This window comes from Coturnix japonica, chromosome 9 (genome assembly GCF_054131305.1).
Source record: "Coturnix japonica strain WE chromosome 9, WE-NBRP24, whole genome shotgun sequence".
NCBI lineage: Eukaryota > Metazoa > Chordata > Aves > Galliformes > Phasianidae > Coturnix > Coturnix japonica.
The window spans coordinates 28,350,872-28,377,807 of record NC_140671.1 but is presented as its reverse complement, the minus strand read 5'-3'; the positions used below and the strand labels follow the sequence as shown (position 1 = coordinate 28,377,807).

The 26,936-nt window shown below is 39.1% G+C and overlaps 1 protein-coding gene across 22 annotated transcripts in view; it reads left to right on the top strand.

Annotated features, from left to right (window-relative positions):
- KIF1B (kinesin family member 1B) overlaps nt 1-26,936 on the top strand; it is a 76,771-nt gene that overhangs the window by 21,981 nt on the left and 27,854 nt on the right. For 4 of the 22 annotated variants that reach the window (XM_015882382.3, XM_015882374.3, XM_085508999.1 and 1 more), the window contains exons 10-26: nt 239-256; nt 836-911; nt 1,215-1,293; nt 1,773-1,915; nt 2,806-2,847; nt 5,127-5,338; nt 6,375-6,454; nt 7,402-7,477; nt 10,118-10,197; nt 10,846-10,952; nt 11,291-11,374; nt 12,896-13,076; nt 13,722-13,794; nt 24,779-24,872; nt 25,235-25,383; nt 25,972-26,150; nt 26,667-26,804. In XM_015882382.3, the coding sequence (XP_015737868.1) occupies nt 239-256; nt 836-911; nt 1,215-1,293; nt 1,773-1,915; nt 2,806-2,847; nt 5,127-5,338; nt 6,375-6,454; nt 7,402-7,477; nt 10,118-10,197; nt 10,846-10,952; nt 11,291-11,374; nt 12,896-13,076; nt 13,722-13,794; nt 24,779-24,872; nt 25,235-25,383; nt 25,972-26,150; nt 26,667-26,804 (1,811 nt within the window). Of the gene's footprint in view, nt 1-238; nt 257-835; nt 912-1,214; nt 1,294-1,772; nt 1,916-2,805; nt 2,848-5,126; nt 5,339-6,374; nt 6,455-7,401; nt 7,478-10,117; nt 10,198-10,845; nt 10,953-11,290; nt 11,375-12,895; nt 13,077-13,721; nt 13,795-17,880; nt 22,826-24,778; nt 24,873-25,234; nt 25,384-25,971; nt 26,151-26,666; nt 26,805-26,936 lie in introns of those variants that run through there. The other 18 variants (XM_085509001.1, XM_015882377.3, XM_085509002.1 and 15 more) reach the window with 13 other exon arrangements.

The following is a 26,936-nucleotide window of genomic DNA, read 5'->3' as shown; positions in this document are numbered from 1 at the left end:
AAAAACAAAAACAAGCAACAAAAAAGATGGATTATTGATGCTTTTAAAAGCAAGTTCTCAATCGCTTGGGACAGGTTGAATGTAGTTGAGTGCTTCTTAGTTTTTCTTTTTGTTTTTTTAAATGGAACTTATTCTAATTCATGGAGCTTCTCAATAAAATAATGCTATCCGAACATATGTAAGCTCTATTATGAAACTCATCTTATTGTCTTTTGCTTTCTCAATGCTTTCAACTTAGGATAATTGCACCAGCAAGGTAGGATGGGCAGAGTGGGAGTTGTTTTTTGTTTGTTTATTTGACCAACTGTGAAATGTTGCTGTTTTCACTTTGGAACCAATGTACGAGGATCTTTCTTGAAAAATTACTGTGTTATCAGGAACTGTTACGAAATGTGAGAATGGTTGATACTGAAATTCAAAGATACCCTTAGTTTGGAGATAAATACTTGGAAAACACACATTTAAGTATGGTTTGGGAGTGGTTCTTTACTACAGAACTTCTCCTGATTTAGTGAATTAGTTTGGAAATACCTTTTAGGGAGGGAAACTTTCTCTGCCTTCGTGCTTCTGCGCTCCATGCTTTTTTCCTTGCCTGTGTAATAGACTGCAGGCAATTGACTATTCTGAGTTTTCTGGAGTGACATGGAAAATTTTGTGAGCTTTAGCAACTGATACTTACCCACTATACTTAATTTTATTTGCCTATTTTAAGGTTACCCTCTTTTGGCAAGCAGCAGAGGTGCCTTTTCAGCACCTCTTTATTGTTAAGAGTGAGCATCTATGCTCCTTTTCCATTCAGTGTTTATTTTTCTTGTTTGTTTTTTTCACTTTGCAGAGTAAGAAAAAGAAGAAGACAGACTTCATACCATACAGGGATTCTGTACTAACATGGCTGCTTCGAGAAAATCTAGGTATGGCTGAATTTACCTGTGCCAATATGGAATGAAATTCTCAGTAAATTCTCAGAATGTTTTTAATTCATTTAAATTTGTATTCTTTATGGGTTGAAATATTTTAACAGTCAAATCTGAATCATATGTTTCAAATTCGCTAAAGTTGCAGCTTTGCTGCTTTTCCAGGATTTTGGTGTGTTCCTCAGTGATGTGGAATGCAGTTAAATTCTGTACTTTATGGAAAATACTGATATTTAGTAGGTTGTAGTGCTTACATTGTGCACTGTGGTGTTGTCTAAAAGTTTACCTGTTCTGTTACAGGTGGTAATTCCCGAACTGCTATGGTTGCTGCTTTGAGTCCAGCAGATATCAATTATGATGAAACTTTGAGCACTTTAAGGTACAGTTTTTTCATCTGAGATGGATACTGGTAACTTTGAGCTCTATCAGACACGTGCCGTCCTTCAAATTTTTGGTTAATATTCCTTGAGAAACCTCTAGGGGAAAAAAATCTCTATAATGGGGGAACAAATGCAATTACCCTAAAAGGCAAAAACTGATCTATTATGTGTGAGCAGGGAAGCTAGGAGTTAATTGCCTACTTCTTGTTTGAAATGTCAAACTCATCTTCTGCTGTTTTCTAGTGTGGTCACTGGAATTAAGTGTTTTACTTGAACTGAGGCTTCAGAGCAGTCAGTAAAGGGGAAAAAATGTTGTTGTGCGTGTTGTACCTTGTTAATACATCCTGTATAGATCTTGAAGACTTGTTCTTGTTGTAGATGTATGCTTTATGAAGTACAAATTCTTCTGATGTAAATCTGTGTTGCCTGTGGACCTGTAAGTGTTCATTTTAAGGGGCTGTTTTCTGATTGGTTCCAGATATGCTGATCGTGCAAAACAAATTAAATGCAATGCTGTTATCAATGAAGATCCAAATGCCAAACTGGTGCGTGAGCTGAAGGAGGAGGTGACAAGGCTTAAGGATCTCTTGCGTGCCCAAGGGCTGGGAGATATTATTGACAGTAAGTGGGTTAAACAGACCTTGCTATCTTGGGTTTGATCTCACCTCTTACAAAAGGGAGGGAGAGCTTGGCCTGCCATAGAATGTTGAAGTTGGGTGTGGGACCTGATGTTAAACTTTGAACAACATTTTAGGAATGGCCACTTCTGCCTTTAAATAATTCATCCTAGGATCAGTCTCTGTAGAGTTAGTAGGCCATCTACAAACTCTCAAGGAAAAGCATGGAGATGGATTTTCCTATTGCAGTGGAAGTAATTTTACTATAATAACTTTCACATTTGAGAGTTGCCTTGGTGAGTTATGAAGGGTGTTTTGTCTGGTTGCTGATAAAAGAAGGATAGTTGTGATGTAGCAACTGATTTCATATTGAGAAAGCAAGCATATTTTCCTGTTTCTTGAAGGCTAAAGGTTGATACCTGGCTTTGGTACCATCCTTGCTCAGGAAAAAAAAAAGATACCTAACCCCTTCTAGACCACGTCCTTAGTGGCAAAGCATTTGTTATCTCAAAATTTACTTATTTGAAAACAGTTGCATGTAAATAAAATACTGAATTATTTGGGGCAAGAGTTTGAGTTAAGTCAGTAGAGCTCTGTTGTACTGGTTTGTTTTGCCAGCAATCATGTAAAGTTCTGGAACAAAACTGTGCCTCAGTTATTGTATAAATCTTTGTTTACTTATTTTTAAGACATGAGGGCTATGAGAAAATGTGTGAGAACACCTGCTTGGTGCAGTCTGTTTTTTGGTTCTAGATCAAAACTGAAACAAAAAATGTTACTGAAAATGGTGTATTGTATCTTTAAGCATGGGAGTAGTAATCTCTTCCCTTCCTGTGTCACTGGTGAATCTTCAATTTTGATCCTTCTTGTATTTTCCCTCCTGCTTCCCTTCAGTTGATCCAATGGGAGATGAATACTCTGGAAGTGGAGGCAAATGTGTGTATTGTGTGGTTCTCTTCTTAACCTGCTTTTTCTGGGTCAGCTTTTAACTGAGCTTTGCATGCCAGCATTTCTCACAGGGAAATCCCAGACAGAACCCTCATTGTGGAACGTTATACAGTCTCATGGAAACTAGCTTAACCAGCTTAGATCAAGTCGGCAGTCGAAAAAACCAAGTGCAAAGTTTAAAATACAGCATATTTTCATTGCTTGCTCTCTGGCAGAATAAAGAAGGGAAGAGTGGTCACGATTTAGCCTGTTTCCATGACAGCTGACGTTTTGTGTTTGAACTAAAATTTTTTTCTCAAATCTTTTGAGTTCCTCAGCTGAAACAGCTTCTGCTCATTTAGCTTCCTAACCTTTTAACTTCTCTTTACCACTTAGTATTGATTTGAAATGTGTTGATTAACTCAAGATGAAATAGTATTACATCCTCCTGGAGACTGAGGTTTATTTTATATAGTCTTTAGACAAGAAGTCGTTACACATCTTGTACTGATAAAGGTTCCTTATTTGAGCTGTAATGCTTTATCATGATTAGTTTAGGAACACTCAGCAAATATCATTTTATTTCTGTTCTGCCACTTGCTTTTATGAAAGGGAAATATACAAAGTCCATTGCAAGAGAGATGTCTGATATGTGTACAGTGTAAACTTTGTGTTGGCAGATTTTATTTTAAACTCTCAGCCAGTCTTCTTCCCCCCCAACTTGAAAACAGTATCAGCTAGAAGAGATCTGTCTGAAATTTCCTGAAATCAAAGCTACTGGTGATGTAAAGACTCATCCTGGCCTTGTCTTATGTTCTGATGCTGCTTCCAGCGTGTGCATATGTCATCTGTTAAAGCTGCAGCCTCCAGGAGGGGTGTGCATGGTGTTGAGGGTTTTGGTTCTTAATGATCACAGCAACTGCAAAAGCTGCGAGTGCCACTTCCTTCATCTCCAGGAGTGCATGTGTCTCCTGGCCTTTCGAGACTTCATCCTCCCTGCTCTGCCATGTCTGCTTTCCTCATCCTGATGATATTCCCTTTCCTTAACCTGCCTTTCTTTTGTTAACCTTCCACCCTTGCTTCCTTTATTAGCAGATGGTGGTTTTCAAACTGATTAGATGCAATTTTGAGGCCCAAATAGAATGCTGAGATAATAGATTTACCATAGCAGGGTTGCTCAGGGTAGAATTAGAGGAGATGTGAAAGGACATGAAGATATATATGGTGTCTGTCTGAGCATCTCTTTATTTTTCAGGAAGTCATAATTTGCTTATTCATAATTTGCAGGGTCAGATTTGACTTCTTCAAAGTGCTTTTCTTAGTAAAGGATTTGTTTGAGCTAGAAGTTAAAAACCATTGAAATTATTAAAACTGAACTGTCTTGTTGCAAAATATTTTTTGTGATTATTCTGAGGGCTCGGTTTACAGACATTTGAGAAGCCAAGTTAGATCAAAATAAATTGCTTCTGGATGCTTTTCTTCTTAAATAATTTATGTGCCTTCACCTTGTTTTCTGCCTTTAAGGGCAGTATCTTTCAGGTCTCTTTATTCAGGCTCCAAAGGCTTCCTTGTAACTATTTTTTTTGTTTTTCTCCATGTAAATGAAGACCAAAAAGCTTTAAACCACCTTCTGTGGTACTTCTGTCAGAGCCTCAGCAGATACTTTGAGATGGCTGGCTTTGAGATGGAGAGGGTTAAGAGGGAAGCTCAACCATGTTACTGCGAACTTGTGTTCTTTCCTCTTGTGGTGGGCTGACAGGTGGCTTGGATGCTGACAGTATGTAGGGAGGAGTTAGCTGGTAGTCCTGGTGGTCATGGTGGTTCATGATCGTTACTTTGAATGAAAGAAGTCTGGAAAGTAGTATGTTGCTGAGTTAAAGGGGTTAGTGTATGTTTGAGCTTCAGCCCAGGATGTCACTGATCCCATCAGTAACTGCTCCTGTTCTGACCTTCGTGGTGCACAGCAGCTTAGTGTTCGTTTAGGAATAAGAGTTTATTTTTGGTTAGTGTAATTTATTTTTTCAAGCTTTTTTGATCAGAGTGATTTATGGCGCAGCCCTTTCTAGTAATCCTCAGGGTCTGATCTGAGATATTTATCATACCTGCTAAAGTTGAGGGATTTGTTTCAGAACTGCCATCTAAAAATTACAGAACTTGTTTTGTCGCTGCTTAAATGCTTTCCTCTTACACTGGTGTTTCCTTCCTATCTTCCTCTTCCTTGTTCCTTCCCTCCTCCTATTTTCCTTTTGCCCGTCTCTCTGCCTTCCCTCTGTGTGTGTCTCTCTCAGATCTGAAAGATTTTCAGAACAATAAACATAGATACTTACTAGCCTCCGAGAATCAACGTCCTGGCAATTTTTCCACAGCCTCCATGGGGTCCCTCACTGCCTCTCCGTCCTCCTGTTCTCTCAGTAGTCAGGTGGGCTTAACATCTGTGTCCAGTATACAGGAAAGAATCATGTCAACGCCTGGGGGAGAAGAGGCAATTGAGCGTTTGAAGGCAAGTATTGCTGCAGAATTAAGCAGGCTGTTTTTTGGGTCTTTGTGAAGGCTAAACAGTGTCAGAAGTGGGAGAACTTTCCTTTAGCAAGTTGTCTGAAACCCAGTTATACCCTAAAAAATGCATTTTACTGAATTGAGTTAGAGTCTATGTTCATGTACAGCCTTTCCTGTTAGGATAAATATGGTTTTAACTGTAGCCTGGAGCTACCACTAAGTTCAGAATGATGATCTTGGTTGATGTTTACAGGTCTTCTGATACAATGGCAATTATGGGAAATTTGAACTTAAATATAGACTTGAAGAGGCCTGGAGTGGACTAGGTCTGACTAGCAAATACAGTCAGCTTTCAGAAAACCAAATTACCCCAAAGTTGAAAAAAGGAGGCAGAATAATCCTGCCACTGTTGTGTTCACCCAGCCCCCACAGATTAAAATGTGAAGCACACAGAATAGCATGCTTTATCCAGACAATAGAAGCCTTGTCCCAATTCTGCACAGAATTGAACCGCATCAAAAGTGCATTACAGTAAAGTATTTCTTTATTTTACCGAAGCTCCCCTCCCCAATCTCCATGGGTGGATGAGTGGGGAAAGCTGGCTCTGTTGAATCTGTGCTTCATTCTCATGTCTTGTCCATGAGACGCTGCCACAGGGACTGGAATGGGCTGGTACACACACCACATATCCCTTTCTTGTTAGGAACTTGCAGTTACCATGGAAATAATGGTGTGGTCTCTGTGGCTCCCTGGCATCCAGTTGCTGAATGATGTCTGTAAATTAGTTTTTTAAAGAAAAAAGAAATTTTTAGGTGGTTTGAATTAAAGTCTGATTGTGGTTAGATATGAAGTCATCTTTTCTTTTTGGCTTCCTTTCGAGGCTATTAATTCTGATAAAAATTAAGGAACATAACTTACTGATTTAAAGCACAGATTAAATTGAGATGTAGCACTGCACTGAGCATCAATGTTAATTACATTGTATTTTATGTAGAGAACATTGAGCAAACCGTATAACAGCTGTTGGGATTTTTACACAGGAATCTGAGAAGATCATTGCAGAGCTGAATGAAACGTGGGAAGAGAAGCTGAGGAAAACAGAGGCCATTAGGATGGAAAGGTCAGGAATTAGAAATGCTGTAGATGTGAATTGTTTTTAGAAAATGGATAATGTTGCTCTGTTGAAAAGCAGTGGAACAGCAGAATGGGGCTTAGTGATAATTCTGCTGGTCTTCGTATTATGTGTAACAACAGGGGCAGTACTGAGAGAATGCCATATTCTTTCCCATGTTTCTTAAAGTTAACAGTGTTTAGAACTACATTTTGGATAATGTCCCAAGCTGCTACATTAGCTTCTGTTGTGAAGCAGCATATGGTTCTGGTCTCTTTCTTCCCCCTTTCTCTCACATTCCAAAAACTCTGGCAGGGAATTTAGACAGCAAAGATTAAACTTTTAGTACCAGAGTTCCTTAAATTGTGGAACCAACTTCAGCTTTCCAGCTGTGGTTTGACTTGCATCTAGAGCAATAAGACATGCTTAAGTGTTGTCAGAAAGTGGTTGGAGCAAAACTGAGTGCTATTCATTAGGATATTAAATGCTTAGAAACTCTTAGAAATTGATCCATGAGCTGTGCAAGTCTTGACTGCATTATGCTGATGATGCTCAGAGTTGATTTCACCACCCCCACGTCTTTCACCGTCCTCCTTCCCCCAAAACAAACAAACAAAAACCTTTCCCAAATAAAAACATCAACACAGAAAGTAACAGTTTGCCAGGTTCTTACTCTTCTCTGTTGGAGTTATTGTTGTGCTTTGTCAAGATCAAGGGTAGTGTATGACATGAAGTTTGTCTGTCCCCACACAATCCCTTTTATGTCTTAAGGAAATAATGCTTTTTTATATTGGATCAGGAAGAGTTTGGAAACTTGCCCTATGGTGATAAAGCGGCAACATGGTCAGTGGGTAGGCTGGTTGAAAGCAGTGTAGCACAATGAAACTCAGAGCTTCTTTTGACCAAGAATCTTTTGAAGCCTAAAATGTAGTAAATAACTGGCTTTACTTTTCCAGGGAGGCATTGTTGGCAGAAATGGGAGTTGCCATTCGGGAAGATGGAGGAACACTGGGAGTCTTTTCTCCTAAAAAGGTAGAGAAAACTGATAATTGTCAAATCATGTCTGTCAATGGTCATCTTGCGGGGTGAGGAGGTTGAGGAAACTGCTGTTCACAGAAGGGCTTGTATGCATATGAGGTCTGAATTGTCAGTTGTAAGCTCCTTTTACATCATATTTTTGGAAATAGATTGTTAGAGTACATCAAAACACTCTGCATCTAAGAATTATTTTACCTATAGCAGTGAGGCTGGATGTTGCTCTGTATGAAACTGACATGACATGCTTCTAGAGGCAGCTGTGTAAACTTATTGCATGCCAAAGCTTCCATTGGTCATGGAAGCATGCACTAGGCTGATCTGCTAATGAAATGGGAGAAGTATGAAAATTTTACAGATTTCTGCTATTCAAAAATGGTTGAACTATGTACTGTCCTTTAGAAAAGTCTAAATGATAATAGATTAATAATAAATTAATGGTACAAGTATAAAATGATTTCTTTAGTAAAGAATTGCTAAGTGCAAGGAAGAGAGTATACCTGTATCTCAAATATCTCATGAGCAAGTAGCACAGGGTAGTATTTTAGTGTGAGCAGTACATACTCAAGCACGTAATAAATTGAATCTAAGGGTAAATAGAACCTATCTATAGGCATAGGACAAAATTATTGGTTAAGGTGTTTAATAGGTTCACATGTTGTATTTGGAGCAGGTAGAGCTCTGGTCTTGGTCTCTCAAAGTGCATTAGGTTTGTAAAGGTGTTAATTAGTTGAGTGTTCTATACATTTCCTTCTCTGTTGTTAAGGATCCTAATCTCCTTTTAGATTTTCCCTCAGAGACCATCAACTCTTTTTGATGACTCTTTTGATGCATTTTCAGCTGATCAGGTTTGTTCATAAGCACCACCTGAGATGAGTAGTTGCTTTGGTAGTAGTTACTATTTATTTTACCCATAGAGGATTTATTAGAAGTAGTGAAACTTCTGACCTAGTCCTGTTAGCTTCTTTTTCTTGCTGTTTGTGCAGATCAGTTTTATTAGTTACCCTCTTAGTAGTTGTGGCTGCTGTTGTGCACATGTAGGTGATGAAATTTTGAAGTTGTTTATGAAGATTTAACATTTCCAAGGTACCTATACAAACATAATCATGTGTTACTATGGCAGTGCTGTTTTTAGCTGATGAGCAGTAAATTGAATTGCAGAAGATCAATTTTGCCCGCTTTACAAATTAAAAGGTACCACGTTGAGCTGCCATAGCTGCATTTTGTCTTTGATGATGGGAAACTATGCAGTATTAATTGTGGAAATTTAATTATGATCTCATCGAAGATTGGAGCTGGGAAAATCCTTAAGTTCATGCTTTAGGAATGCTGTCCGGGAGAATACTAAGGTGGTCTTTGGATGGGGTTGCAATTAGATGATCTTTGAGGTCCCTTTCATCTCAAGTCATTCTGTGTTTCTGTGAATAATAGATGAGCAAACAGGAAGGTTAAGCAGCACCAGTTTCAAACTGATGAGTTTTATTTTTCATAAAACTCTTCACGGGCTGTGATGGACCAATTCCAACTTTGAACTCAGTATATCAAGTGAAATGCCAAAACGTGTGTGTAGAACATATAGCAGAGTGTCAAGTTGTATAGTGACAGCACTGTATTCTCAAGTTTTGTCTTGATTGGAGAGGTTCATGCAACTCTGAATGTATTTCAATGCTGTGAACAGAGATGATGGTATGGCATATGTTTGGCTACACTTCTAGGTTCCTTCTTTATTTTTTTAGGGGATTAAAATAGTCTCTAGTTAGCAACTTCTGAGCTTCCATAAACTAACTGTTCACAATGAAGTTCTTTATTGATTAAATCAAAATGTCTGTGCCCCAGTGGAAGTCTGAGTGCTATTAACATTCCTATCAAGTGGTCTTTTTTGACTATTGATGGAAAGAACATTTCCAAGGAATCTTAGGCAATTTTATTTCTTTTTTACTTAATTTATGCTAATTGAGAGTAACAGAATGAAAGGAGGCTTATTAACACTTGTTTTTATTTTATTATTTTTCTTTGTTTAACCACTCTTGCCTTTCTTTTGTGCTCATGCTTACTGCTATCTCACTGGCTAGATTTTTACACCAAGGCCGTGTGACTTGTTTGCTGATTCCAATGGGGTTTTTTCACCAAAGAAGGTTGGTTTGTAGTAGCTGTAGTGTATTTAAATCTAGTAAAACTTTAGATGAAGAGCTCTTTAGCAGTTTGTATCAGCTGATAGTTCTAGATTTTCTTTTGACTTCAGTGAACTTTGCAGATTGCACACCTGGACTGTATTGCCTGAAAAAAGCCATAGTTGATTCCATATCAGTTGCAAAATTTTACTAGAGCGTGCATTTCTACTGTTGGATGTTCTGTATCAAGTTTACTTTCAAAGCAATTGTTACATTTTTAACTGAAGCCATAATTATTCCCTCTTTCTTTACTGTCTGAAATATCAACTAATCAGAGCTGCACTTCTGCCGTTAACCTTGTGAGTATTTTCAGTATTACAGGAGGTTATTTTTGAAGAGATGGATTGTGGAGTAACCTGGATGTACATAACAAAACTGCTGGATTGTTATACACTCTCCACAGCTGTGGGAAGATACCTAGAAGTAGCTCTTTAATTCTCAATTACCTTTTCTTTTTCTGTTTCAGACTCCTCATCTTGTAAACCTTAATGAAGATCCGCTCATGTCTGAATGTCTGCTCTACTACATCAAAGATGGTATTACCAGGTGAGGGTTGGTATTAATGTGCTCTGAAGTCTGTTTTGCTTGCTTAAGTTCCTATGCTGGAGACACCTTGACATTAAATAATAATTACTCCTTGAGTTATTCAGTTCCTAGGTATAAATGAAGCATGGCATTTGCTGTAGGTGAAAAAAACACATAAATGCATTTTCCCTTAAGTTTACCATGTACTTTATAAATAATTTCTGCAGCCACTGTGCTGTATTAGCTATTTATTATTGCACTGGGCAGTAAAAGGAAGTAGAATACCCCTTGAATAAAGAAAAGGAATGAAATACACTGGAAATGCCTTTGAGATTTTGGTGGTGGAGAATTGAAAGCCACAGACAGTACTTGACAGAAGCAGCCAGCATATGGCTGAGCATTCAGTTCATATAAATAAACTATTATCCACACCTCATCTGCTGTCTTACTCAATGTAACACCTTCTTATCACTGTAACAAATTAACTTGTCCATTTTTGTGATAGCTTTTATCTAGAAATGCTCGAACACTTGACTTCAGAATGGACATATATCTTCATGCTTCTGGGGCTTACATTTGTAGACTTCTATGGATATTTTTGGGCTATGTAGTACTGCAGAGTTGTAGAAATTGTTGATTTGCTCTTGAAATGTTTTCCTTTTGACTCAGGGTTGGCCAAGCTGATGCTGAGCGAAGGCAGGACATTGTATTGAGTGGGGCTCATATCAAAGAAGAGCACTGTATCTTTCGAAGTGAGAGGAACAACAATGGTGAAGGTGAAAAATTACTTTTCCTAGCTAAGTGCTGAGTTTTTACATCATTCTTTGTTTGTTACTTGGTCAGAGAATACTGGTTTTGATTACCTGTAACCATGAAAATTCAAAAAGAAAATAACTAGCTGTAACTACCCCGTGCATTATTGAGTTATTGGTGGAGTTTTATTTTTATTAAGCATTGTATTTTTTTAAGTATAAGCATTGAGGAGTGATTCACTTGTGTTTTGTTTTGGTGTTAATAGGAACAGTCATAAAATGAGAGGTCTCTAGGGTTTGCATGCTCTGCAGTTTACATACAGTGCTTTCTAAACTCTCATTTGTTGTTGCTTTCTTTGTAGTTATTGTTACTTTGGAGCCTTGTGAACGATCAGAAACTTATGTTAATGGCAAGCGGGTTGTGCAGCCTGTGCAACTGCGTTCAGGTAAGAAATGTTAGAATAGTTGGTGTTTTCCCTTTTGGATTCCACATCTAAGAATTGTACATATGTAACATTTACATCATTTGTAGAGAATGCTGAGTGCTATTAAAGTGCAGTACTGCAGACTTCTTAGGAGTGCAGCTCTTAAACAGAAGTTACCATTTTTCTCTTGTCAGCAATTCCTTTTCCTTCATTGTTTGCTGCACTAACTGTAAGCATACTTAAATATTCACTGCCACGCAGCATCCTGCTTGTCCTTCTGCTTACCCTGATGTTATTCCAGTACATTCTTGCCCAAACCTATTGCCCTTGGCAGTCTCAGTGAGACAGAGCAGACAGACTGCCAGCTGCTGATGGAAAATTCCCAGCTTCCTGGCAAAGCTAAGATATGACCCTCTGCAGGAGTACAGCAGCTTCTCTTTGCTCTCATTAGATTTCATACTCAGTCCTCTACATTCCTTTAGAAAGACATATGGGGAAAGAATTAGAGGGGAGGAAGTGACTTCTCTAAATGATGATTTTAACCCATCTTTAACCAGTGGTTAGAAACATCTCAATTTATTTTTCCACAAAGTTATAGACAAGTATTTGCATGTAACAAAGCATATTAACTTCAGTACAAACCTGAAGTTGTTCTGTGCCTGCGTGTGGCTCAAGCTGGAAACTGTGATTGTATCATTTAGTAATTACTTTAATTAAACTAAAAAGAGATGTTTTTCCTTCTTTCCTTCTGCATCTGGACAGGTGACTTACCAGAAGAATTCAGATATGGCTTTTGAAATCATTAAAAGCTTGCATTTTGTCAATATATTGACAAGAGCAATTCTGATTACTCTGGAGGTCATTTGCTAGAATGAGGTTCTATTTGTATTTTAACTGCATTAATATGTTGTATGGGAGAACAGATGAATGTTACTGTTGTCTGTTACTGTTGTCTCCATCTTTGTGAGTAGCTTATGTCCCTAGGATGTAGCTGAAAGATAATATTATGTTTCTTAAGCTCTTTCCCATGTTAGTTAAAAGAAGCTATGAAATCCTTCTGTGAATCTTACTGATTAGGACTGAAATTAATACATGTAATGCATGTTTTTAAGTATGCATTCCTATTTTAAAGTTAGACTTTTCTAAGCTGAGGTTCCTGCTTAAATGACTTTTGCATGTTTTGGTGGTGTCACTGAAAGAGAGGAGCAGGTTTCAGTGAATATTCTTTGTTCCAGCTGTATTGCTCAGTGTCCAGGTCTGTCCTTTAGTTTCTGATAAACCCTGTCAGAACATTTGATTGTACCTCAGAGGGTGAAGTTGTCCTCTGTGAGCAATGCTTTATATTACCAGTGTCTTGTTTTCTACAAACAAAATATTCTTGTTTTCCTTGTCACCTAGTAACTCGAATGTCTACCAGAATCCTTACTGAGCACTCTTGTCTGTTGCTACCACACAAGAAGATAAATGGAATGAATGATTCAGTGATGTTTTTTTTAATTGCTTTGGAATCCTGAAAGAATTAATTTCTGTTGCTATTTTTAGGAAATCGTATCATCATGGGTAAGAACCATGTCTTCCGATTCAACCATCCAGAGCAAGCACGAGCAGAAAGAGAGAAAACTCCCTCAGCTGAGACTCCCTCTGAGCCTGTTGACTGGACTTTTGCTCAGAGGGAGCTTCTGGAGAAGCAGGGCATTGACATGAAGCAGGAGATGGAGAAAAGGTATCAAAGGAACTAAGAATTTCTATTTGCAGCAAGAAAGATATGGCTGTTGGCTATGGGAGTGGTTTCAGTGGCAAAGCTTAAACTGATGTCTGATGTATGTGTGGAAGACTTCTAAGCGAGACTTCCAAAAATAAAATCAGAGTTGCAGTACTCTTTATCTGTCAGCGTATTCCAGTGCTTGTTCTGCCATGTGTTGTCACTGCTGCCTCTAGTGAAAAATTCCTCAATCTCACTCGAGTGTTTCAGCTCTGTCTCCTTCTAAAATAAGTAAATAAATGAATAGATCCCATTTAAGCACCATCCCTGAACTCTAGACACAACTGTGGCCAAGGACTGCTGTGCAATGTTTCGTTAGATTCACTTCTATAGCAGTCCATTAGACCTCTCCTGCGTAATAAATTAAATCCTCTTAATTGATCAAAGGGGATTCTTAATCCCAGTCAGTTGTGATTTATTTATTTATTTATTTTAGATTTTTAATGGATAAAGAAGCAGGAACTGAATAACAAAAAGGAATTCCTTTTAAATTGAACTATTTCTACTCTTGTTATTTTAAAATGGTGTGATTTAGTTCTGTGTATAGAGTAATACCATTGTGAAAAATAATGATCTCTTTGGCTATTTATGTCCTTTTGTCTTTAGATTACAAGAAATGGAGATTTTGTATAAGAAGGAAAAAGAGGAAGCAGATCTCTTGTTGGAGCAGCAAAGGCTGGTATGTGTCCTACCTTCAGATTAACTATACTTCTGGCAAACAGTGATTCCTATCCTTGCTTATCTGAAAGTTTAGGAAACCTGCTTGGGTTGTCTGCACAATGCAGTTATCCCTTTGCTGTCAAATAATTGTTTGCAATGGATTATGATCACTGTGAGTGAGCTTCTTCATGTTAATTTGGGATTGTAATTGACAGTGAAGTGGTTTTAATCAGCCTTTCCTGGGGGCAGGTTTCTTGAATTGTAGGCTTAATGAAGGGCATTTCTATGCTCTTATGTTTTTTGAAGTTCCTGTTCAGTAGTCTAATCAACTTCTTGGGGCGTTTGCCTTGATTTTTGTTTTGGATCACCAGAAGATACTAATTTTGTGCTGCCAAAGAGGTTCCTAGACCAATTATATGCTAGGTTTATTTTTTTGAATAATGTCTGAAAATGTTGCTGCATTGTGCATGTTTTAACCCTTTTCCCTTCCCCTGCATGGTAAGGTTCTTAATGCTACACCTGCTGATGGTGGGGTTATGACTAGGGAACAAGCGTGCGAAGGCAATGTTAACTCATTCAGAAGAATGGGAATTCTGCAATCCTACCTACTTATTTAACAATAAATCTGATAAATTTTCTGATATAGGAAGATCTCAGACTTTCAAGAAAAATCTTTATCTGAAGTTTATTACAACTAGAAATGTGTGCAGTTTCCAAGCATTTAATAAATACGTGACTAAGACCAGGGATGAAGCTTAGATTTCTTCAAGAAATCCAAGTCTCCTGATTTTTTCTGTAACTATATTAGTGTGCCTTTTAGTTAAAATTCAAATGTAATTGTGCCTTAATTACCATAGAAATTCCAAAATCACTGTTAAATTGTTTCTGTTGTGAGTCTGAGGCTCCTGAAAACTTGCTGTTAAATTGCATGCTGGGACTTACACCACTTCCAGAAGCGGAGTGGAACAGAGTTCTGTCTTCCATATGTAGAAGCTACACTTTCTATTTATATTGTAAAGTGCACTTGAAGCTTTCTCCATTTCTAATGGTTCCATTACAAGGGACTAATCTCTTGAATGGAGAGGAGTTGCTGACTTGAGCCAAAGCAAACTTAGTTCAGAAAAGTGATTGATGTGACACTGTAATGTTTCCTCAATTGTATAGTTAAAATTTGTGTAGCTGAAAGCATTGCTGTAAAAAAAAAAACAACCAACAATTAAATGTTGTCTGTGTCAGAGGAGATACAAGTCATGCAATATCATCCCTTAAATTGTGAAGACTGGCATGCATAAAGCTGCTGGGTGATTTATAGACGTGAGAACAGGCGCTGCAAATCAGGCTGCGTTGATAGAAGCTTTGTGAAGGGAGATTTGTTACCCTGTATACTCATGATTAGGGGAAGACTATTTAAATAGTTTTCTGTCTAATACCATTCTGTAGTTACTATTTTCTTTAAGCTTGTTATGATTTTTTGATCACTTAATGGGCAAAGGTGAAAGACAATCCCTCATGCATTGCCAGTGCAGTTCGTGAAGGGCAGGTTTCCTAGCTGTGAGAGTCATAATAAATGAGATCACTGGTTGATCTGTTGATCAGGATACTGCTTTTCATGCTGCTTAATGGGAATGCTCCAGATGACAGCTAGACTTCTTGATGCATCTTGTCATTTCTGTGTCACTCTACAGAGAGACTCTGCAGAGTCAGGAGTGGTCAGGATTGATGGCTTACAACAGCAATTGAATAATGATTGGGAAATCTGGGGGTGCCTTCTAAGTGTTCTGTTGCTGTACTTAAGTTACATTACCACAATATCCAGCTACTCTCAGGTCCTTTATTTTACTAATATACAAGATTTATTTTGAAATATTTATATTCTTCTTGTTCTAAATGGGATTAGTATCTTGGATATAAGATGCTGGCTAATTCTGCTTACCAGACTGTTTTGGTTTTGTCCTGAGATGCCAATGAACTTAGGCATTAATTTATAGTTAGATGCACTGTATCAAAAAGATAACTTTTGGAGGGCAAGGGCTACTATTTCCGACAAATATATATGCCTTGCTGGCGTTACATGGAAGTAGAAATAATCACTCACCACTTTTCATGTGGAATGGAAGTGAAAAGGTGCTTAGTAGAACTAAAATCTTCTTGGCTTTCTTGGTCATTATGCCTTTGCAGAGACAGCTTAGTCTTAGAGTGTGGGTATGTACTTATATTAATTAGGTTGGTTAATCTCTGAGTGCTTGTAAGACAGAGTCTTCATAGAGTCTCTTAATCATTTTTTTATACACAACACATCAATTTACCCATCAAAAATAGTATGGTAATTTTGTCATCCATAAGAATAATCCTGTGAAACTCGTGCCTCATTGTTTGAGTAGTTTGTGTTTTGCCTTTCTGGACCTCTTTTTGAGTCTGCAGTCTGTACGGTGTTTTCCTTCAGCACATCTTTCATTTCCACTGCAGTACACAGTTTGTTAGATGCTTTTTTCTTAGGCTACAATTTTGTCAGCTTTAAAATCACGAGGAGTTTGGTCTGTTTCTAGTCTGATGTTCTGACCAAAAGTGGTAGAAGGTGTTCTTAATTGTTGAATGTATTTCAGGTCACAGTTGGCTCAAAAAAATGAATCCTAGGCTGTAGAGCTTGTTGACCACAGGGCAGAACGATTTTTTTCTCCCCTTCCCTGTTCCTGAGACAAATTGTACTGTGTTACCCATTCTGTGTGGCCTTCTACCAGGAACCTGTGGTTTGTAGACTGTGACCTGGGTTTCCTTTGGTTTTAGAATAACTGGCAGTTGCTGTTTCTGAATTCTCTTGTATTATAACTTGGTGTGAAAGACAGGGACGCTAGAGGTTCACTGGAGACTGACTGCTGTATTTAAATGAAGATAATGTGGGTTCTAGTGGATAACACTAATACATAGGAGTTCTTTCCTTGTTCAAGAGATATCTTAAATTAGTAATTCCTTTGGAAAAAAAGGTAGTCTGACTTTAATTCCTGGTGGCAGTAAGCAATAATGGGGGATATGCTTAACTTTGGTGCAGTATACCTGAACAAACATTCCTAGCGTATGGAAACCTGAAGCACTGCTCATTCCAACTCATTTAGTGAAAGATGGAAAACTTGTAATGAAGAAGCAAAACCAGCATAACTCTTAGCAAGTGTGTGGAAGCTCCAGGCTCTAGGGTTTGAGAAGAGGACAAGTCAAGGATACAAAATTGACAATTTGCGTAAAAACAATTGAAATTAAAAACCAAAAAAGTTACTACTGCTGCATTCTTCTGAAACTCATTCTTCGAACAGTCAAGACCTGTTTGTTTTTTAAAAACTAAAGGTGGCAAATGGAAAACAAACACCTCTGAAACTCTGATTCTGGATATCCTTTTAGCTTGTAGCGAGTCTTGAAGTATGAACCACTGTCTTCACCTGTCCTAGTGGCACTTACAGTCCTTTTAACACTGAACCTTTCAGCTGCTTCTGTTTCATATTTTTCTTATCGTCTAACCCTTCTCTGGCTGCTGTTGTAGTGAAGCGGATTCTAAACTTGAGCATCCCTGCAACTATGTGCAACGTTACTAACCAGTGTTAACCCGACTTACTCTGGCTGCTCATGACATCTTCTATGATGGCTGTTACATTCACCTACCTGGGGAGGATCTGCTGAAAGAAGCAACAGCAGTAACCAAGGCAAATGAGTGTGGCGGGGATTTGCATGTCCTTGTAGCATGTATGAAGTGCAGTTTTCACTTGGTTTTTGTTTTTATTTTTTAATCAGGAACTTGTTTTATTTTTCTTGTTGCATATATAAAGATTTTTTGGAAGGGACTGGGAGGGAGGAGTTTAGATTACCTGATATTTTGAGATGATAAGACTTCTAAGTATAATGTTAATTTAGCAAAGAGATCCAATTTTGACAGTCCATGACTCTTGAAGATGTGTTTATGTCCTAACACTCAATCTTCAGGGACTGCCTTATCACTTGTTCTATTTTGATTTTTGATTTAGTTTTCTTTGCCTGCTACTTCTTGTTTAGCTTTTCCATTTTCTTACAATTTTAATTTTGGTTATTTTGGGGCCACTTCTTGATTTTTGTTTTTCCAAAGGATGCAGACTCTGATAGTGGGGATGATTCGGACAAGAGATCGTGTGAGGAGAGTTGGAGACTGATCACTTCCCTGAGAGAGAAGCTGCCCCCCAGCAAGCTCCAAACCATTGTAAAAAAGTGTGGCCTCCCCAGCAGTGGGAAGAAACGAGAGCCTATTAAAATGTACCAGATCCCCCAACGCCGACGCCTTAGCAAAGACTCCAAATGGGTTACCATCTCAGACTTAAAGATCCAGGCTGTGAAAGAGATATGCTATGAGGTAGCACTCAATGACTTCAGGCACACTAGACAGGAGATTGAGGCTTTGGCCATTGTTAAAATGAAGGAGCTTTGTGCCATGTATGGGAAAAAAGATCCAAATGAGCGTGAATCATGGCGAGCTGTTGCCCGTGATGTCTGGGATACGGTAGGAGTTGGAGATGAGAAAATTGAAGATGTTATGGCCAACGGTAAAGGAATAACTGATGTGGATGACCTTAAGGTGCATATAGACAAGTTGGAAGATATTTTGCAAGAAGTGAAGAAGCAGAACAACATGAAGGACGAAGAGATAAAAGTTCTTAGAAATAAGATGCTAAAAATGGAGAAGGTGTTACCTTTGATAGGCTCTGCAGAAAAAGCTCAGGCAGCTGTGGCCAACGCTAAGTCTCCAAACTCTGCTGGTGTAGCGGATGTGGATAAGAAGCCCACGGATGACTTAAGAAGAAGTGACAATGATGAACTTGCTAAAGAGGAGCGTGTTTCTCAGCTAATGGCGGGTGACCCAGCTTTCAGACGTGGGCGATTACGTTGGATGAGGCAAGAACAGATTCGGTTTAAAAATCTGCAGCAGCAGGAAATAGCAAAACAGCTTCGTCGACAAAATATGCCTCACCGATTTATCCCGCCTGAAAATCGCAAGCCTCGATTTCCTTTCAAAAGCAACCCCAAACATAGGAACTCGTGGAGTCCAGGCACTCATATAATTATCACAGAGGATGAAGTTATTGAGGTTAGAATTCCAAAAGATGATGATAAGAACAAAGATGAAAACAAAGAAAAAGAAAGTAGAGGTGCTTCTAAAGACCCTCAGCAGCTGTGGAATCTTTATGGCCCCCAGAGGAATCAAGATAATATCCAGATTAACAGGCAGCAGCTGAACACGCAGTCACAGCCTAGCAATCAGCAGCAGCCATCACCTCAGTTGCGCTGGAGAAGCAACTCTCTCAACAACGGCTCTCAAAAAACCTTGCGGCGTCAGACCTCGGGCTCGTCGGAATCCCTGTGCAGCGGGCAGCAGAACCCAGACCAGACTTTCCAGCAGAAGCGGCACATCCACCAGCACCGCCAGCCTTACTGCAGCCATGGCACTGGAGGTGGTGCGGAAGGCAGTGCAGCCAACTCCCACCCCAAACAGACTGAGCGGCCCAACCACTACAGCCAGTTTGTGACACCCCCGCGGATGAGGCGCCAGTTCTCGGCACCTAACCTTAAAACGGGCAGAGAGACCACAGTCTGAGCAGTTGGCCAAGGCTAGTCTCGGGGAGGAGAGAAGCAGGGGCAGTGCTGGCTTCTTTGGAAATGGCCAGGATTGGCTTTGCTTCTGTCTTGGGTTTGGCCAGGTCGAACTTGAGTAATTTGGCACAAGGTACCGGCCCTTCAGCCCGTTTGGTTTGCATGTGACTTGGTGCAGTTCTAACAGCATCGATGGGAAGAAAATTCTGAAAAAAAATTGTAAGCACATTCTCCATAGACTAGAAGATTTGGAGGGAGGGACATGGATGGGAGAACTTCTCTGCTAGCACATTTACCAAGTTTTTTGTGTGTCTTGGAGTATTTTTCTAATGTTGAAAACATTGTCTGGAACTCACAAAGTACTGCCTTCCTCCTGTGTTTTATGTAGACAATCAAAAGAGGAATTTAGTTTATAGCAGCGAATGATTCTTGTGCCTTTTTTCTCTTTTTGGATTAAGGAAACTGACCATCTTTTTAAATTGACCTGGCTCTCCAGTATTTTCCACTCATAACTCAATTCTTAATAATTATCTATAAACCCAAAGTTGGTAGACGAGATGTGGCTTTTTGTATAGAGGAAGGAGGAAGAGCTGTTGGGCCACAACCGTCCTGAGCAGGACTTGGATTTGTCCTTCTGCTGAAGTTCATAATCATTGGTATGAAATTGCCGTGACAGTTAAACTTGTCTGAATGGAATTTTAAGTCAGAATATATATATATGATTGAAGCAATATTTTGGAAATAAGATTTTTCAAATTCCCATCACATCTCTAAGCGGAATAGATTTTAATTATTACATGGGGTTGTGGAAAGGAATTGGGATTTTTTGGTTCTCTAAATGGTGCAGAAAGTAACCTCATAGAGCTATCTCTTATTTTGGGCTTCCAGTTTTCTTGGGCTATGAGTCTGGGGATGCACTTGAAATAGTTATTCATAGGAAGATGCATGGAATTGCTACTTTGATTTGGTGGGGGTAAAGACAGGAGAACAGAACTGTTTCATCCTAATGTCATACCTGATCTTAGTGCCTTTGGATTTATACCCCTGTTTCAAACTTGTTTTATCCAAGGAGAAGGTCACGTTTAGGAGAGAATGATATTCGTTTTCCTTCTCGCCACACTCAAAGTGCAAGTTAGAAATCTGAATATCTATTTTAATCTGAAGCATCTGTAATTGCAAGTGGTTTTCCATAAAACAAGTGCTTGCAGATCCCACTTCAGATTGTTTCAAACAAATTACAGAAGAGATGCTGATTAAGGAATAATTTTTATAAGTTTGGGGTTTCATCCCAGTTTTAATTATAAATCTCCTTTCTTTCTGAATTTCTGGAAGTGCAAAACAAAATCAAATGTATTTCTGAGAATTGGTGGACGAAGTGTAAGCCAAGCTTTGAGGAGAACTTATTTTTGCTGTTAACTTGAAAAAAAGTTCAAAAACCCACCGTGGCTTCTGTGCCATATGTGTTGAGATTGATCCCCTTTGCAGTGCATTTGTACAGCTGAATGACTTGTGCTGTTTTGCACGAATATCCTTGATTTACTTACGGTTGCTTTTTTTGATTGAAATAGGAGCCCTGCTGGTAATCGTTACTTGTACGTGTTTCAGCATAGCTGAAGAAAAGTAGGAAGTGCCTCAAGCTTTCTTTCCGCCTTGTTTTTGTTCCTTGTCCTACTTTTTTTTCCCCCCAACTGTGCATGGCATGGGTGCTGGTTGTAACACATGGCAGCCGTGCATGTATTGTTTAATCAAGTGTTAACACTGCAGCCTCTGCACACGTGTTGCTGATAGAGCACTGCCCTCTGATACAGGAGATCTGGAGTCTGTCCTCTGCTGGCCCTACCAGAATGATCCCATTTGGGATGAGTTTGTTTTCCCAACAGATTTAGTCTATTCACCTATGGCACTGCAGTTTACATTTGTCTCATGCTTTCTCCTACTTGAACAAAGTAATGAAAATAACATGTCCAAAATTGCCTTGATTCTTCAAGTAAAACCTTGTAGATGAGCAATGATTTGAGCCTGAGACAAATGTGCAAAATGGCATTTTGGGCTGCAAGTTTTGTGCTGTTGCCTTTCTGTTGGGTATTTTGTTTTAGCAGTGCACTGTGCTTTACCCTTGAGGTGCACAGAGTTCTCTTTCAAATCCTCAGGAAGGCTTGGGCTCTTTTAAATTGTGGAAAATCCTTTCAGCTCTGTGGGAATACACGATTGGGGTGCATGAAGTGGTAAGAGAAGAACAAATCAGTATTTTCTTGTCTCATTTGTTTGTTGAGGATTGTGGCTACCTCTGCAAAGTCACCGCATGATTTGAGATCCACACAAGCACACGTACTGACACAAGACTGAAACTCCTGCTATTTGTTGCTTAAATACTGAAGTTTTTGCCAACTTCTGAGAAGAAATACCTCTAAGTGTCTGAGTAGTAGTGACAAAAATGAGCAGTAGTTTACTATCAATCTGCTGCCCCACTGTTTTAGTGCAGAGCTGGAGGAACAGCCCTGCTTGTGTTCAATGACAAGGAAATAGGAGCAGTGATTGTCAGGATGGAGTCCAGCCTGCTCGAAGGAAGCAGCTTTCTTCCTGGGTTTTAGAAGGATATGATGCAAGTGAAACTTGGGAGAAAAAATCCTTTAAAATAATTAGCCACCTTTAGAATTGAGTGTTAATTAGAATGAAGTGCCTCATCTTAAAAGGGAAACAGTGTGAGAACTTGTGGATCTCCTTGTGGTCAGAGATACGCACACTTCTCACTTTTATTTGCACCAGTAATGCAGAATGAACACTACTGCAGCTGCTTGCATAGCATACTGTGTGAAAAGGCATTCAGGTTAACAGATGCTGCATCCGTGATGGGAGTGCTGTTTTTATTAAGTTTGATCGCCATTGCTAAATGCTGATGTGCTGTGTGCTTTGACAGCTGGCTAATATCCACCTGTGCCATAGTGATCATGTCTTAAATATCCTTTAAGACTCACTGGGAACACGTGGATTAGGGGTTGGGTGGGGAAATGCATGCCACTAATGCTCCTCTGATTGACTTTAACATCCTTTCTCACGCCATGTGAATGCAGGGATCTGTCGAATTAGAGGATGCTATTTTTATCAGTGCGTTCAGCACAGTTTCAATATTTCTCTCACTGTTTGTCTTTTATCCCTTATATGTTAAAAGTTTGTCCTTTATACTTTATATGTTGAAATTTGACTTTGACACTATCCTTTGAAGCTCTTCAGAAGCTGCCAAATAAGAATTCTATGCTGTGTGCCCATTTGTACTGTATAGAAAGCAGTGAACTGCCTTTGAATTAAATGGGATTTTCAGATCTGTCCATTGTTTTAAGAAAAAAACAGTTTTTGGATTGTCTTAAGAGCAAGGATCTGCCTCATGAAAAGCAGAACTGGTTTGTATTGTAACAAGTGCTCTTTCAATAAACTATGAAATACTCTTGTAAGTGTCAGACTTGTCTCAGTGAAATGGAAATGAAACTTGCAAGCTTGGCCTGATTTTATGTCATCTCTTGGGGTTGGTTTTGTTCTAGCTCAGTTAAATTTAAGTTTTCCTTTATTGTTCCTCAGACTGATTCTTGTCAATCCATCTACCCTGAACTTTCTGCTTAGGGTTGTTACAAGTCATGCTGCTCTTCAGTCCGGTCCCATTGCAGTATTTTACGCTGTTTGTCCAAATCCTGGAAGAAAATGCAGAGCTGGCAGTTTGAAATAGGCATTTTTGTGTACCTCAATTATGGGAGAGACTTGAATACGTCCCGGTACTGCTGCAGACACCACCTGGATCCAGAGCATCCCCGCTGATACAGGGTTCTGATTTAAAAGCTGGTCTGATCTGATCCTTACAGCTCTTGCCTAGGCTGAGCGCAGGGGATTTTCTGTTGGTACTGACAATAATATGTGTATAATCACTGACAATATGTGTATAATCACTGATCAGATCTAGAAAACCTGCTCTGGAGAGCTCAGTGTCTCAGCAGAGCAAACCAGCCTGTTTTACAGCCTAGTCAGTGCACCTTCTGTAAGTGAACCAACCTGAAATTCCCCTTCCTTCTGTTGCTCAGGGCCAATTAGTTTAAGAACTGCCATTATATCAAGTGCCAGGAGGCAACCAGAGTCCAGTTTTTCTGCTTAGAATAAATGGCACCCATTTCTTGCTTACTGGGTGGGGAAATAAACTTCAATTCTTCTGCTTAGTTCTAAAAGTAATGGGTATTTTGTTAGTGTGGAGACATTAAATATATATATAATGTAAAGTATTTAGGTGTTTAAATGTACAAATAATGCATTTACTTGGCTCAGAAGTCTGAAAGTACAGAGTAAAGATAAGAAGCAAGTCTTTGTCTTTGAATGAATGAATGCAACAGGTTTGTTTTCTCATTCTGAAAGAAGTGTTTCACAATGGAACCCCTTTTATCATACTTGAAATGTTGTGGCACTATCTACATGGATGGTGAGCTGGAAAAAGCTGAGGAGATACCTTCATGTTCATGATTTTTTTAATGAATACTGTGGGTATTTCAGATCTATAGAAATGTCTGAAGCAGGTTCATTAATTTTGGAGTTCCTTTGAGGTGAACTGTTGAGAATTTCAGAAGTAACATCAAAATAAGGACTTCTGTCCATTCAGTTTGTGCTTCTCCTGCTGCTGGGACACAACCTGTGCATTGTGTGAGTGCACCCACGTGGGAGGGACTGCAGCAGATATGGGTGGAGAAGGAGGAGCTGGGACTGGGGTATTGAGTCCTCTAAGCCTTGTCCTTCCCTTTGGAAGAACTTCCTGGGTCTGTCTGTTGAGTTAAGGATGGAATGTGTTTAGAGCTAACACACTTCTGCATTAAATAAGCTCAGCCTTTTTTTGAAGTAATATTTCATCTTCCGCAGCATTAAATACAGCACTTATACCCCTGGAAGGGAAATATAATTGAAAACAAAATGCCATTTTTCAGGAATTTGAAATTAATTTAATTGTATCAAAAGACAGAACAATGGTGCTAATAGTCCTTCTGTTTGAGAACATGAAGCTGAATAATCCTCTTATTTATTTCCATACTCTTTTTTGTCTGTCTCTCGTGTTCCTGCATGCACGCTCCTCAAAATCCACATTCTCCAGCCCTTCCCAAAAAACAAAACTAATCCTAAACATTTTTCTTCTTACAGCTGTTTTGAGCACGGATATCTGTTGGTTTATAAAGAACAGCCACAGTGTCTTGGTTGGCTTCTGCCTACTGCCTCTCTATTTTCCAAGGGCAGATTATACTGAAACAATAGTTGTTAGCCTGTGACAGAGATGTCTTTATGTATCTGTTCTTTGTCTGTCGTTCCATCTGATGTTTGTGTCTCTTGACTGTTCTTGCTTTCGTCTGTCCTCCTACACAGTATCTCCTCTCTCCCCACAGGACTATGAGAGTAAGCTGCAGGCCTTGCAGAAGCAGGTGGAGACACGATCCTTGGCAGCTGAAACAACAGAGGAGGAGGAAGAGGAAGAGGAAGGTGAGTTTAGAGCTGAAAATAATTTGGACACAATCAGACCTAAACAAAGAGTTGCTGTAATGTCACCTGCTATAGATAAAATGTAAATGTTGTCAGTATTTAGTTATCACAGTATGAAAATTGAAAGTATGTATTCACAGAATGGCCCTCACAAATAATTGATTCATATCCTCAAAATCAATTGATGTATAAACTAATTAGTTTAATTACAAGCTTGATTTGGTGATTTTGAATTTGAAGGATCCTGTGTTATGCTTTTCTCTCCCAGAAAAGGCATTGAGAATCTGATGGCACAACTAGCAGCAGTGTTTGTTATTGCATGTGATGGCTTAGTGTTGTTTTTCTTTCTTTACTATTCCTAGTGAGCTGGACACGACACGAGTATGAGCTCGCACAGTGGGCTTTCAGGAAATGGAAGTTTCATCAGTTCACTTCACTGAGGGATCAGCTCTGGGGAAATGCTGTGTATCTGAAAGAAGCCAATGCCATCAGTGTAGAATTGAAGAAAAAGGTAGAATCATGCAGAGTATCTTTTTAAATTTTCTGATTCACTGCAGTTGAGTGTGTAGTCCTCCTTTAAATGCTGAGTCTCTTAGTGTCCTTTAAAGTTACGTGTTTTTAACTTATTGGTTTGGGCTTTAAAGTGTTCAGAAAAGCACAGGCCTTTCTGATTCAGATTTCTGGTTGAATGAGTATCTTATGCAAATTTGATGGATATTCTTCTCTTCATTTCCCTTATGCTGTTCCTGCCCATATCATAAACACATGTGCATGCAGATTTCCCCTGGGGCCTCAGTTTTCCTTTTCAGTTATAACTTCATGTGGTCAATTATCTCCCTAAGAGAAAGTGAATGCTGCAGGCTATGCTAAGCCTGTAGTTTTCCAGACCTCTGCTGGCTCTGATAAGAGGAGGTTATGTGTATTCAGCTGAAAAATGTTTTGTGCTATTTTAAAACAAACAAAAATTCACATGAATTAACAAAACTGAGTCTACTCACAGAAGCAGAATTCAAACTTCCATCCTACATTGTGTTAGGTTATTCCTGTCCCCTCTATGATACTGAGTTTTGATTTCTCTGAATTTCTTTTTTCTATCCAGGTGCAGTTTCAGTTTGTGCTGCTGACTGACACACTCTACTCACCGCTGCCACCAGAGCTTTTGCCCCCTGAGATGGAGAAGACCCAGGATAACAGGCCGTTTCCCCGGACCGTGGTGGCTGTGGAAGTCCAGGATCTGAAGAATGGAGCAACACATTATTGGTCCTTAGAAAAACTCAAGTATGCGAATATTACTGGAGAACAAACTTCTTTATATCCAAAGAGCTTTGCTGAAAAATTTCATCCCTTGCTATTCATTCTCTGTTTTTTATTTGGCTTTCTGTGCCATCCCAAATGCCAGCTTTCCAGATAGTACAATATGTAATAAATGCCAGCTTTCTGCAAAAACTGCCTTAAATTACCCAGCAAGATTGTATGGTAGAAAAAAAGGCGCATAAGAAATTCAAAACTAGATATCAAACAAGTGTAGTTAGAAGTTTGAATTGAATCCAGCATATATGTGCTCTTAAGAAGTGGCCTTGTTTCTTGGTTTATGGGTGTAGCCTGTGTATGTTTTCCAAATCCCTTCTGTGTGATGGGTTTCATATGTTACACAAATCAGTGCTACACACTCCTCCATTTTATATTTTTCTTCCCCTATTTATAGTTTGGTTTAGGTGAATTTTTGTTGCTGTTATTGTTGTTTTTCTTCCCCCTCTCTATATTAATTTTTGAATCCTACTTTCTTCTGTGCAGGCAGCGGTTGGACCTGATGCGTGAGATGTACGACCGAGCTGGGGAAATGGCATCCAATACACAGGATGAGAGTGAAAGCACAATGACGGGCAGTGACCCCTTTTATGATCGGTTTCACTGGTTCAAGCTGGTTGGAAGGTATGTGATGATAACCTCAGCTCCTGGTACAGCTTTCCTCAGTGTGTGGATGGGATTAACTTTCAGTGTGATCATAAGCTGTATAGCTGCTTAGTGTCCATTTTGTGTGCTGTCTTGCAGGGATTTTTGACA